The sequence below is a fragment of the Harpia harpyja genome, chromosome 9 (genome assembly GCF_026419915.1).
Source record: "Harpia harpyja isolate bHarHar1 chromosome 9, bHarHar1 primary haplotype, whole genome shotgun sequence".
NCBI classification, from domain to species: domain Eukaryota; kingdom Metazoa; phylum Chordata; class Aves; order Accipitriformes; family Accipitridae; genus Harpia; species Harpia harpyja.
In genome coordinates this window covers 44,895,999-44,908,689 of record NC_068948.1, presented here as the reverse complement: position 1 = coordinate 44,908,689, position 12,691 = coordinate 44,895,999, and the positions used below count along the sequence as shown (strand labels likewise).

At 40.4% G+C, this 12,691-nt stretch overlaps 1 protein-coding gene across 1 annotated transcript in view; it reads left to right on the top strand.

Annotated features, from left to right (window-relative positions):
• The window catches only part of MED13L (mediator complex subunit 13L), a 206,540-nt gene that overhangs the window by 171,740 nt on the left and 22,109 nt on the right, over nt 1-12,691 (top strand). The window contains exons 16-22 of the mRNA XM_052798138.1: nt 490-695; nt 3,113-4,059; nt 4,661-4,840; nt 6,522-6,745; nt 7,308-7,500; nt 10,107-10,551; nt 12,039-12,258. Coding sequence (XP_052654098.1) covers nt 490-695; nt 3,113-4,059; nt 4,661-4,840; nt 6,522-6,745; nt 7,308-7,500; nt 10,107-10,551; nt 12,039-12,258 — 2,415 coding nt within the window. The remainder of the gene's footprint in view (nt 1-489; nt 696-3,112; nt 4,060-4,660; nt 4,841-6,521; nt 6,746-7,307; nt 7,501-10,106; nt 10,552-12,038; nt 12,259-12,691) is intronic.

Genomic DNA, 12,691 nt, shown 5'->3' with positions numbered 1-12,691 from the left:
CATGTGTAAAGTGTCCGCTGTTATTACTTGCATTATATTATTCCCCAATGTGGGGTCGTTCAGAGAGGCTGATTTAAGGTTTCTTCACACGGTGACTCAGCCTCTCTCTCTGTTGTCAGTAGAGAAGTCTTGCAAAGATCAATCTTTTAAGTGCCTAAATTAGGTGCTTAAAGTTAGGTAGTACAAAAATCTTGTAGTATACTGCTCGCTTTTCAAAGATAGCTTGTCTTAAATGAGTCTAATCTAATTGTGAAATCTACTGACGCTGAAGTTGTATAGCGTCTCAGTATAACAAGGAGCCTCAGCTGAGTTTCCTTGAAGGAACTGCTCTTGAATGTTTGGTAGAATGAATAAACATACTTAATTTTGGAAAAAAATGCAGTTGTAGGGTGTTCAAACAATACAATAGGTTTTAATTAAAAATAAATATCTAAATATAAAGAGCAACCTTACCACATTGTTGTAAACAATGTCACTTGGATATTACAGGATTTTTCGTATGTGCACAAAGTTCCATCATTTCAACCTTTTGTGGGCTCCTCCGTATTTGCTCCACTGAAGATACTGCCAAGTCAGTGCCTCCTACCTCTGAAGATACCAGATGCTTGCATTTTCAGGCCTTCTTGGGCTGTTCCTCCTAAAATTGAACAACTTCCTTTGCCGCCTGCAGCCACTTTCATTAGAGATGGCTACAAGTAAGTACAGTCTTGTAGGAAATTAGTTTGTCATACTCATATCTTAAGTGGCTCGTTTATTAAAATGTTTGCATATATTACCAGTCCTTTACTATGCACCAGAACCATAAAATAACCTGCAAATGTATTTTAAACCTTTTAAATTTGTCATTGTCTGAGATCAAAAAAAGTCCTGATAGTAGGAACATGCGAATTAAAAACAGCTTTTGGAAATTGGTGGTGTTACAGTATGTGTCCACTGCACTCTCAGTGCTTTTAAAAGAACAGGAACACGTGGTACTTGAATTAATTGCTGTTTCTGATACAGGAAAATACTGTAATTCAACATAAAATGGAAGTGTTAGGGTATAAAATTAATGCACTTAACCTTTCAGGTCTCTGTCCTCCCATTTCAGTGTCCAGTTCTCTAGCCTACAGTTAGGCTCCCCTCTTGTTTGTACTTGTGTATTCAGTTTGAGCTTCAGTCTGACGATGTACGGTCCTGATGATACCAGTTCGCCTTCTGAGGGCTCTTCAAATTTTGAGCAGGCCTGTGACAGCTCTCTTCTCCGTGTTCTCATGTTAGCCCTTCTGCGCTTCTGTGATTTAACCTGAATGGGTCACATACGGAGCTGCTCATCAGACAGATGCTGATCAGATGTATGCTGTCCTCTCCTTTCTAAATACTGACAGAAAAGATGCCAAGTATGAGAGCGCTGTGACCTATAAGCACTGCTATTAAATTTAAAAGTTTGTGTTCCTTACTCAGTTCTCAGAAATTAGCTATGTTTATGGAAGAAACTCATTGCTGGAGATTTTGAAAGCTATCAAGAATTTGCACCATTAAATTAATAAAACCTCTTAAAAGGCATAACAGTAGTACAAAGGTCTCCTGCTGCACTGCATTCATTTCTAGAGGAAGTAGCCTGTATCTTTAAATCAGTCTGTCAATCCTTTAAATCAGTTCTTTTGCAGCTCCAAAGGATCCTTCAGTGTTCTCAAAAGAATTGCAAAAAAGAAATTGTAAACCCTTGATAGTGCCTGGGGAGCAATTTAATTCTCGGGTTTTTTCATAATAGTAACTGATTCACCAGGCCTGAGCTGGTTATTAATTTCAGGTATTTGTTGGGGAAAAAAAACCCTTTCATTTTCAATATAATCCAATTAGAGTGAAGATTATTACTGCAGGCTTCCGACAGAGTGGTGATTGCCAATCAGGGTTTCTAGGTCACCTTTTCTTATTAGTCTGAGGCATTCGGTTTGCTTCAGATTCAGAACTCCCTCAAACCTTTGTTCATTTTTTTTTTCCCTCTCTTGCTTTGAGTTGGACATACATCAGTTCAATGTAATAAAAGGATTCTAAGGAATAAGGTCTTCACTATTTTCCTTTTCAAGTCACTAATGATATGTGAGAGTTAAAATAGTACTCCTTTTAAATAACACACAAAATACGCAGTAAGAGCAGACAAACATGAAAAAAAACCTATTTCCCCTCCTTTATCAAGAGTCTTACTGAGTTCTTACACTTTTTCCTTGCCCTAATATGTAGTGAACATATTTCAAGAAAAGTGAGCAGCTTATTAGCAATGTAGAAGGAGAGGAGTTAAGATCTTATACTTTTCATTGGCCCCATATTACCTGTTTCTTGATACGAGTCATTCCAAAGGGAAGCTAGATCTCATGGGAATGTACAAACTGGTTCTCTGGTCACTTGAATTTGGCAGAAAATGACAGAAACAGAGTAATAAAAACCAGTCTTGACAGGAAATGACTCAAAAATATGATTCTTAGCTTTATTGGACTAAGCATTTGTAGTGGAATGTATCATATTGTGCTGTAGACTATGTAATCCTAAATGAGTATTTGCATTTATAGTATCTGAGATACTGTTATCAGTTGCATACCACCATGAGGCAATATCATAAGTGCCACATGCATGACTTCTGACAGCTATTTAAAGTGATGATTTCTAAAATAAAGTAAGATTTCTATGCCTCTGAAACATGTTTCCACTAATGTCTGTCTTGTTACAGATAATTGTGTTTAAAACAACAACTACAATTCTTTCTCTTTTCCCTAAAAGAGTTACAAATATCCTAAAATCTTAACTTGATAATTTATCCAGAGGTTCTTCTCAAGAGCATTTAAGTTTTAGGCCGTGGGAATAATCTTTGAGAGGGCTAAGTGCCTGAGATGATACCTTTTTATTATACTGATAAGAAACAACGGTGTTCATGTTGAGAATTACAATTTTAGTTGAGAGACAATGAGTAAAAGGTTATGAGCCGAATGGGTGTTCTTTCTTTACTACAGTTACAATGAATGCTTTCAGTTTTCACCATCTCCTTGTATTTAAAAATAAGCTTTGACAAAATCAGTGTTCCCAACCAACCAGTTTGTGGTGGCATTTGACTCTGTTTTTCATTTACTTCTTGTAGCAATGTGCCTAGTGTTGGGAGTTTGGCCGACCAAGACTATCTTCAGATGAACACTCCTCAGATGAATACCCCAGTGACGCTAAATAGTACTGCTCCAGCCAGCAACAGTGGAGCAGGAGTTCTGCCATCACCAGCAACTCCCCGCTTCTCTGTCCCTACCCCGCGCACTCCCAGGACCCCAAGGACTCCTAGAGGTGGGGGTACTGCGAGCGGGCAAGGATCTGTAAAATACGACAGCACAGATCAAGGTTCACCTGCTTCTACCCCTTCTACAACACGACCGCTTAATTCTGTGGAGCCAGCCACTGTTCAGCCCATCCCTGAAGCCCACAGCCTGTACGTCACCTTGATTCTTTCAGACTCTGTGTTGAACATCTTCAAAGACCGTAACTTTGACAGTTGTTGTATATGCGCCTGTAATATGAATATTAAAGGCGCAGATGTCGGATTATATATCCCAGATTCATCCAATGAGGATCAGTACCGTTGCACCTGTGGCTTTAGTGCCATCATGAACCGCAAATTAGGTTACAACTCTGGGCTCTTCATTGAGGATGAGCTGGATATTTTTGGCAAGACCTCAGACATTGGCCAAGCTGCAGAGAGACGACTGATGATATGTCAAAGCAACTTAATCTCTCAGATGGGAGAGGGAGCCAGAAGGACCCAGGAACCTCCAATGAGCCTCCTCCTCCTCCTCCAGAATCAGCACACACAGCCTTTCACGTCCCTGAGCTGCTTGGATTACATGTCCTCCAATAACCGTCAGACGCTCCCATGTACGAACTGGAGTTACGACAGACTGCAGGCAGACAGTAATGACTCCTGGATAGAATGCTTCAATGCCCTTGAGCAAGGCAGGCAGTACGTGGACAACCCCACTGGTGGAAAAGTGGATGAAGCCCTAGTAAGAAGTGCCACTGTACATTCTTGGCCTCACAGCAATGGTATGGGTCAGAACAGTTGTTGTTTCTTTTCTTTTGAGTATTTTTGTGACCTCTGTAAATTTGTCTGAAGCTTGCCAATTGTGAGCCACTTAATCTTTATGTGGGAAATGATACGTATAAAAATATTCTAGAAATACAGCAGGTTTCTGAAGGCTTTATAAATTACATCTAAAGTACCAATAATCCAGTTGTCCTTAGACTTTGGGGTTTAAATTGTGAGAGAGTCCCTTTGGAGAAGGGTATAAGCAGTCAGCAGAAAAGAAATGCTCTGTATGAAAGTGTCACCAAGAAAAAAAAAGGTGATTTTATAATCAAATATTATCCATTTATATGCTGAAGATGCTCTGACTTCTTTTATGAACTGAGCTGGACAACAGTAACATTGAAAGGTATGTGAAAAGGACTGTGGTGACAGTGTTATTTCAGCAATGTTTTCATAAAGTACCACATTAAATGCCATTAAGCTAATTAGAGTTGTACAAATTTTATGGGCGTTGTGAAGAGCAATACAAAGGAACAATAAACCAAAAAACGTTGCCGCCTCAAAAGAATTCATCCTGTTCCTCACTGAAAATGATTGATGCTCCTTTGTCATTTGCAGTATTGGATATCAGCATGCTCTCCTCCCAGGATGTGGTGCGCATGCTGCTGTCGCTACAGCCCTTTCTCCAGGATGCTATCCAGAAGAAGCGAACAGGAAGGACCTGGGAGAACATCCAGCACGTGCAGGGACCACTCACCTGGCAGCAATTCCATAAGATGGCAGGACGGGGAACCTATGGTACATATATTGTGGTATATGCCAACAGTTAAAATGAAAGCATGGTTTTATAGAAATGTGCACTTTCTTCTGGAAATACGTTAGACAAATGGGCTCTTCATATGGCTTGGGGGGGGAGGTCTGCTCTTCCCACAGCTTTAAAATGCCTTAAAAGGCATTTGAAGTACATGCTTGAATACCGTAGTGGAGGTTTTACCCTTCCAGATTGATGAATGTTTACAGAGTGCAAAAATGCTGGGTGAGCATCAGACTCCCTATCTGAATCTGTATTTTGTCTCGTACTGCAACTAGCTGGTATATAAATAACATTGACAGAGGAAGCTGTTAAGGTTGTACCAAATCATAATGAGGAAGAGGGGCTTTCTGAGCTATACAAACATACAAAAAGTGGGTATGTTTTCTCCACAAAGAGGTTTGCTTGTTCGAAGGTTTCCCATAGTCTTAATAAGAAGCTTCAGTTTAAGTATCTCCTGGCTATTAAGTGACATTTCTGGAAAATACAAATTACAAAATATGTTTTGTATGTGCACATTTGCAAAATAATGACTGACCTTTAAATATGTATTTCTCACCTGCAATTTATTTCAGTCTTAACCGATGCAGTGTTGCTTAAGTTTTTTTCTACAGTTCCATTGTGCTTTGCTTTATTTTCTCTCTGTTGGTGTTTGTGATATATTGCTGCTTTCCTTTGGGGCTGGGACAACTTGTGGTAACTACAGTTCCTGTCTAAAGCTATTGTGCTTCACGAGGAGTACTTCTAATCTAATAATTTTTCCAGCATTTGTAACTTTAAGAGTTAGGAATTGCCAATAGTTACCAGAGAATAAAACTGAAATTACCATATAGTAAGTAGCAGAGCCTTTAATACAGATTCAGAAATTTTTATTGAATGTTGACTTTTTAATAAAGTTGGATTATATTCTGCAGAAACTACTGGGTATATTTTTGCTTGAAAATTTCAATGGTATTTCTTCTAATGAGCACAGTGTCTGGGAGATACCATGTTAAACTGGACGGTAATCCTCTCAGCTGTGACAGCAAGTGCTCTGGAGCACTGCCTATGGAGAGCAGCAGGAGGCAATTTTTAGAATCATGGTAACTTTGCTTAGTACTATATACCTGGGAATAAGTTTGCCTAACCGTTTTACTTAGTATTTGCACAGCCCAGTGGAGGTAGATGAAGAACTGTAAAATCAGATTTTATGTATTCCTGTTATTAGTTCTGACTGAATAGGAACTCGTGAGATGTGGTTATGGTTATGACAAAGTAAAACCACAAGATTAAGCCTCGGGAAGGGCAATACATGTATTTACAGTATACCGAAAGATGTTTTATTGCAACTTTCTAGGAAAGTTTAAATGGTGCTTGGATCGGCTCCCTCTACTTTGGCTGACTGAACTTTGATTTTATGACATTTCTTCAGTACAATATAAATCTTTCTTCTCCTTTATTAAATAATTTTTTCCAAGGAACAAGACTGTGGGAGAACATGGTTTATCAGGCGTGATGCAGCCTTGATACATGCTCCCACTCTATGGTCAAACTTCTGGGAGACTCAGCATGGCAAGGGATTAGTGATTTCCAATATAGCTGTACAAGAACCCACTTCCTGGTACAGAGAACCCACTGCAGTTAAACCAGTGTTTTTAACGTTTTTTCTTTCTTCTTTTCTCTTTGAAGGCTCTGAGGAATCTCCTGAGCCTCTTCCGATCCCGACTTTACTAGTGGGTTATGACAAGGACTTCCTGACAATCTCTCCATTCTCCTTGCCATTCTGGGAGAGGCTGTTGCTAGACCCATATGGGGGCCATCGGGATGTCGCCTATATCGTGGTGTGTCCAGAAAATGAGGCCTTGCTTGATGGAGCCAAAACTTTCTTCAGGGACTTGAGTGCTGTATACGAGGTTGGAAAGAGGAACCACACTGAATTATTTCTTCTTAAGTGTCATTTCTGCTCTACTGCATGTTCAGTTGGGAGAAATCCATGTTTTATAAAGTAACAATTATTTGAATAAGGATTTCTTGCATTTGGAGAACTTTCTGCACTTTCAGAGTCCAAGAATACTACCTAATTGAGTTATACCGTGATTCTCCCTGCATTTCGGGGTATTTGTTGCCATCTGCTCTTTGCAGCACACATTCTCTTATTTCACGGAGGATGTAACACTAGTATTAATACAGTTGCAACCTAACGCATGAAGGCCAAACGTAAAGAGCAAGGACTAGAATAAAGAAACTGTTGCTTTCTTGTAATTGCTAGGCTGGAGATAAAACCATTTCCTTTTTTTTAGCATGCACGTTGTGTACTACTGAATGCGTAAGATTACTTTGTAACCTTAGTTTTGGCGGAAGTGAGGTTCAAGCCACCAGATGTGTGCTAGTAAAGGGTTTACGCTACAAACCAGTCTGCGTAACGTATTCAGGTGCTTGGCATCTAGTTACAAGCATTTCTTCTTTCCTCACCAGATGTGTAGACTTGGCCAGCACAAACCAATCTGCAAAGTGTTACGTGATGGGATTATGCGGGTGGGAAAGACTGTGGCACAAAAGCTAACGGATGAGCTCGTGAGCGAATGGTTTAACCAGCCTTGGGGCACTGAGGAGTGTGACAATCATTCCAGACTCAAACTTTACGCGCAAGTTTGCCGGCATCACCTAGGTAAGTCTACCGTGGCGCTAGTAAGGCTGTTTCGTTTTCTGTAGGTATTCTAGAGGTTATTTGCAGTAGGTGGAAACAGGGCTTTTTCTTAAGTTACAGATTATGATCTGTTTAAAAATAAAAAAGGTGTTATGAGGCTTTATCTTAATTTCTTAATCCTTCCGTGTTAAATTTGTCTACTTTAGAAAGTTTTGTTGTTGTTTATCAGTCTGGTGATCATGTCAGAGATTCAAAAGCCAATTCTTATCTTTTTAGAAAAGTCAGTTTGGTATAAGAGGTTTGTATGTCTCAAAGATGTTCCACACAAGACTGAATGTATAAATTGATCTGGTTTATATGCTGGTGATACGCATGTCCTGGTTTCAGCTGGGATAGAGTTAACTGTCTTCCTAGTAGCTGGTACAGTGCTATGTTTTGAGTTCAGAGCGAAGAATGTTGATAACACTGATGTTTTCAGTTGTTGCTCAGTAGTGTTTAGACTAATGTCAAGGATTTTTCAGCTTCTCATGCCCAGCCAGTGAGAAAGCTGGAGGGGCACAAGAAGTTGGCACAGGACACAGCCAGGGCACCTGACCCAAACTGGCCAACGGTGTATTCCATACCATGTGACGTCCCATCCAGTACAGAAACGGGGAAGTGGGGGGCAGGGATTCGCCGCTCGGGGGACTGGCTGGGTGTCGGTCGGCGGGTGGTGAGCAATTGCACTGCGTATCATTTGTACATTCCAATCCTTTCATTATTGCTGTTGTCATTTTATTAGTGTTATCATTATCATTATTAGTTTCTTCTTTTCTGTTCTATTAAACCGTTCTTATCTCAACCCACGGGTTTTGCTTCTTCTCCCGATTTTCTCCCCCATCCCACTGGGTGGGGGGGAGTGAGTGAGCGGCTGCGTGGTGTTTAGTTGCTGGCTGGGGTTAAACCACGACAACGCATCATCACGCCCGTGCAGCAGAATGATGTGCATGGTGCCTTGAAGCATAACATTGATTTGTATAAGAGGCAAGTTCACTAAAACTCTGCAAAGGAAGAATGAGTTAACACAGGTGAAGAAGAGAAAGTAACAGTATCCTTGATGACTGGGCCCTCAATCTATTGGGTGTGGATACCTGGAACCACATTACCCTGACGGCACGGTCTCCTCTGGACCTTGTGTAGGCTGAAACAGTGACACATTTTAAAAGATTAGTCTTTGTGCATTGTTTTGGTTTTGTTACAGCAACCTGCCATATTTGTTCTTTTATAACGCAATGTCAGTTGTGCTTGTTTCATGAAGGAGTGTAGAATCTGAGAGTATGGAAGGGTATCAAGTTTGCTGGGCTATTATCAGAAGACTGGTCCTCGCTGAGCCTGGATGAGTCCCTGGACTCATCTAACAAACATTGCTCCCAGATTTCATCTGGGGAGAGACATGGTTGTTCCCTTCCGGAACGGATCCAGAGGCAACATAACATGTATTGTGTATATGACTGAGAAATGGGATCTTAGCACAAGACACAGACCCATCCAAAATGTCACTGGAAACACATTTGCTGAGACAGTGCTGGTCAGCAAGACAGGCAGTGATCACAGAACACCAGCCACGTAAATGTTTCATGCTTCAGCTGAAATGTGCAAACTACTTCTTTGCTTAAAAATAGCGAGGAATGTTTAAGTGGTTTCTTGAAAAGTGCTTACTCCCTTTGGTCCGAAAAAAGGTGTGACAATTCTTAAGTCTGCTTACTTCGAGGACTGGTGATCTGGTTTTGGAAAAAAGTGTAAGCAAACATATCAGAGTTAGCCGGGCAGTTCTACAGACTGCTGAATGCTTGCCCCATCCTTTGAGGAAGGTTTGGCAGAACAGGCTAGGACCCATCTATCTCAAATGACCCTGTTGCCTCATTCAGTGTGCTTTTAATTTTAATTTACCACGTAACTGGGAGGGAGGAATTATTACAACACTACTTAACCTAAATACCCCAGGCTTCCATGCAGAAATATGTAGCGTGTGCACAGCCAGTTGAGGAATTGGGCTGTTCAGTTCACACCTGAGGCATCTGGCAGGGGCAGTGTTGGAAACTTCCCCTGCTGGTGATTTACCACCTCTGAGAGTAAATAAGTAATAAATACTCATTTACTTATTTTTTATTCATTTATTACTTAAAAATAATCACTGTGATACCTCTTTTTCTGATACCGAGGAGCAGAAATAACTATATTAAAGTTTGCCATTATTGTAGCTCAGGTAAAAAGGATTTTTAGATTTTCAGTCTGACAAAGATAACCTGTAGTATATTGCGAAGCTGAACACTATATAAAGCTGTTACCGCAACACAGTCTAACTAGAGATAATGTCAGTACCATGTCAGTACCAACTTGGATTCACAAAGCTCCGCAAAGTCAGTCCTGTTTTTAAAGACATTTGATTCATATCACTTAGAACGGAAACCCTGAAGAATGGATTCCAAAGTAAATATTTATAATGGAGATTACATTCACGGAGCATTTGTATACTCTTAAGGTATTCTAAAAGTGCAGAAAATACTGTGTGACTTTATGGTTAATGCAGTTCACTTTGATCCGACAGACTGTCATTAATCTCCTCTCCTCTTTATATGCTATTTCAGCACCTTACTTGGCCACTCTGCAGCTTGACAGCAGCCTATTGCTACCACCGAAGTACCAAACCCCAGCGCCAGCCAGCCAAACACAAACAGTACCTGGGAACACTGGACCTGTGCCCTCAAATTCAACATGTCTTTCAGCTGCTGGGGCACCACCAGCAGGCAATTCTTTCAACTCCACACCCAGTGGTGGGACCACTAGCCTTCCAGCAGGAAGTAGTTCATCCTCTGGATCCTCTGTGCCACAGATGTCAGCATCTTCTGCAACACCCGGCGTTAACCAGATGGCCACTACCTCTACTCCAGGGTTTAGTGGGAACATTGGTTCGGGGCAAAACACCAGCACTGGGGGAAACACAGCAGACCGCTCACAAGGAAGCACAGGTCCTGGAGGAGACACAGAATCGGGTCAAAACGTACCACAACAGCAACAAGAAGGACAGGAAGGGTAAGTTACTTAACTGCTCAAACGACTCATAGAGCACTTCTAATTAAATCCGCTGTTTTCCTGCTTTCATACAACTCAACCTTTAAGGCTTATGTAAATCCTTGAAAGGAGAGGACCCTCTGACATGTGCAGTACTACTGACCAGTTGTAAATGGAGCAGGGCCCATTTTTATTTGTTCGTAGCAGTTACTGATAAAGGGGAGCTGGAAAAAAACAACCTCCCCTTTTTTGTTACAAGAAACAAAACTTGATTCAACTGCCGCGAACATGGGTGTTGTAGTTCCGTTTGAGATGCCTTAGGGTGCCCCACCTGGTCTGCAGTTGCAGTACAAGAAAAACACAAGGTGTCTCGTAGGTTCCGAGCCGTATCTGCTAGCTTGGCCTCACCTGTGTCAGGTACTGCAGGATATCTCATGTGGCACTGAATGCCTCTTATGTGAGCCACACCATCACCCCTGTAATGTTAGCAGATACAAAACGCAATCCATGGATTTTTTTTTTTTTTTTTTCTAATTTGCTTGCATTGCAAGTGTTGCTTTGCAAGCAGGTATACCGTGAGGTCAGGAAACAGGATTATATTGCCGCTACTTGAAAATACATTTTAGCAGCACAACTTTTTTAAAGACTTCATTATAAATAGCCATCCATCAAACATAAAAATCAGGAAAAGGTTTTATAACGTCTTATGTAAGTAACTTCCTGAGGGAACATGTTTTTCATTATTTTCATAATAATGCATATTACTAATAGTCATGATATATGTTATGGAGTTCCTGTATCTTAAGTGAAAAGCCCACATCCTGTTGTAGTTCGGGTTATCCTTAAGACATCTGTTCACTGGATCTATGCAAAATACCATTTTATCAACTGCAGCATGGTTTCTGACAAAGTAAGTCTGAGCTGCTTTTTATCACTTACAGATGTTGAGCCTCCTATTCATGGTTGAGGCATGGAGGAGCGTTTTACCAAGCAAAAAAAAGTTCAGTTGCTCCTTCCATTACCACTGGAACCTTTTCTGTAATCAGACAGAGGACTTCAGTCTCTGTGAATATTACTTTGGCACTTTTCCTCAGTTCTCAATTCCTTCCCTCCCGCTTCCACCTCTCCCAAAAGAAAACGCTAAACAGCACCAAAAACCAGACATGCACATACATAGAAAGAAAACTCACAGAGCTAATATTAGTCAACTTTTCAATATTCTTCAGACATAATCTATTCTTGATTGCATTAAATGAGATTATGTTAGACTTCATGGTAAGTATCTTTAATGCATAATTAATAACAGGTATTTTGGATTAAGAACTGCTGTGAGTAAAAGCCATCTCTCCTCAGTCACTGTTGCCATGTTTTTAGTTTTGCTTCTGAACATAAGAACCACTTGGTACTCCCCTCTTCGCTCCTCTGCTTCAGCCTTGCAAACCTTTACAGGAAAACGGTAATTAACGATTTTAACTTGCCTTTGAATTTAACAACGTGTATGTCTCTAGTGTTACAGAGAGGGAAAGAATAGGGATTCCCACTGAACCAGAGTCTGCGGACAGCAATGCCTATCCTCCAGCAGTTGTCATCTACATGGTGGATCCTTTTACCTACACTGCAGATGAAGAATCTGCTTCAACCAACTTTTGGCTGTTAAGTTTGATGAGATGCTACACAGAAATGTTGGATAACTTGCCTGAGAATATGAGGAATTCTTTCATTCTCCAGGTAATTCTGTCTTCCTCTGTATCTTCACACTGGAGAGTGACTCTATCACAGCGTACTTCTGATACGTATGCTATACTAAAAGATACAAAATGGAAGTTAATATATGAAATTTAGGTGACATTTACAAATTATTTTGTTGATAGTACAAGTCTATATATTAAAAAAACACTTGCTTTTGTTTTGATGAGGAAATTAACTTAAGGCAGCCACAGTATCCTTGCATCAAATCTGTGGCATGCTTCTAGCAATCATACGTGCTAGATGCTTCCTGAAGAGAGATTTCAATTATTTAAGTTGCAACTTGGGTTGCCACTGCCAAAAATGCCCAGTTGCTCCTTTGATTACTTTGCATGTTGAGTTGTTTGCTTTTTATATTCTCTTGATTTATACTGTTTAATCCAAAAGAAGTATGTGAAACCAGACATTTAATGCA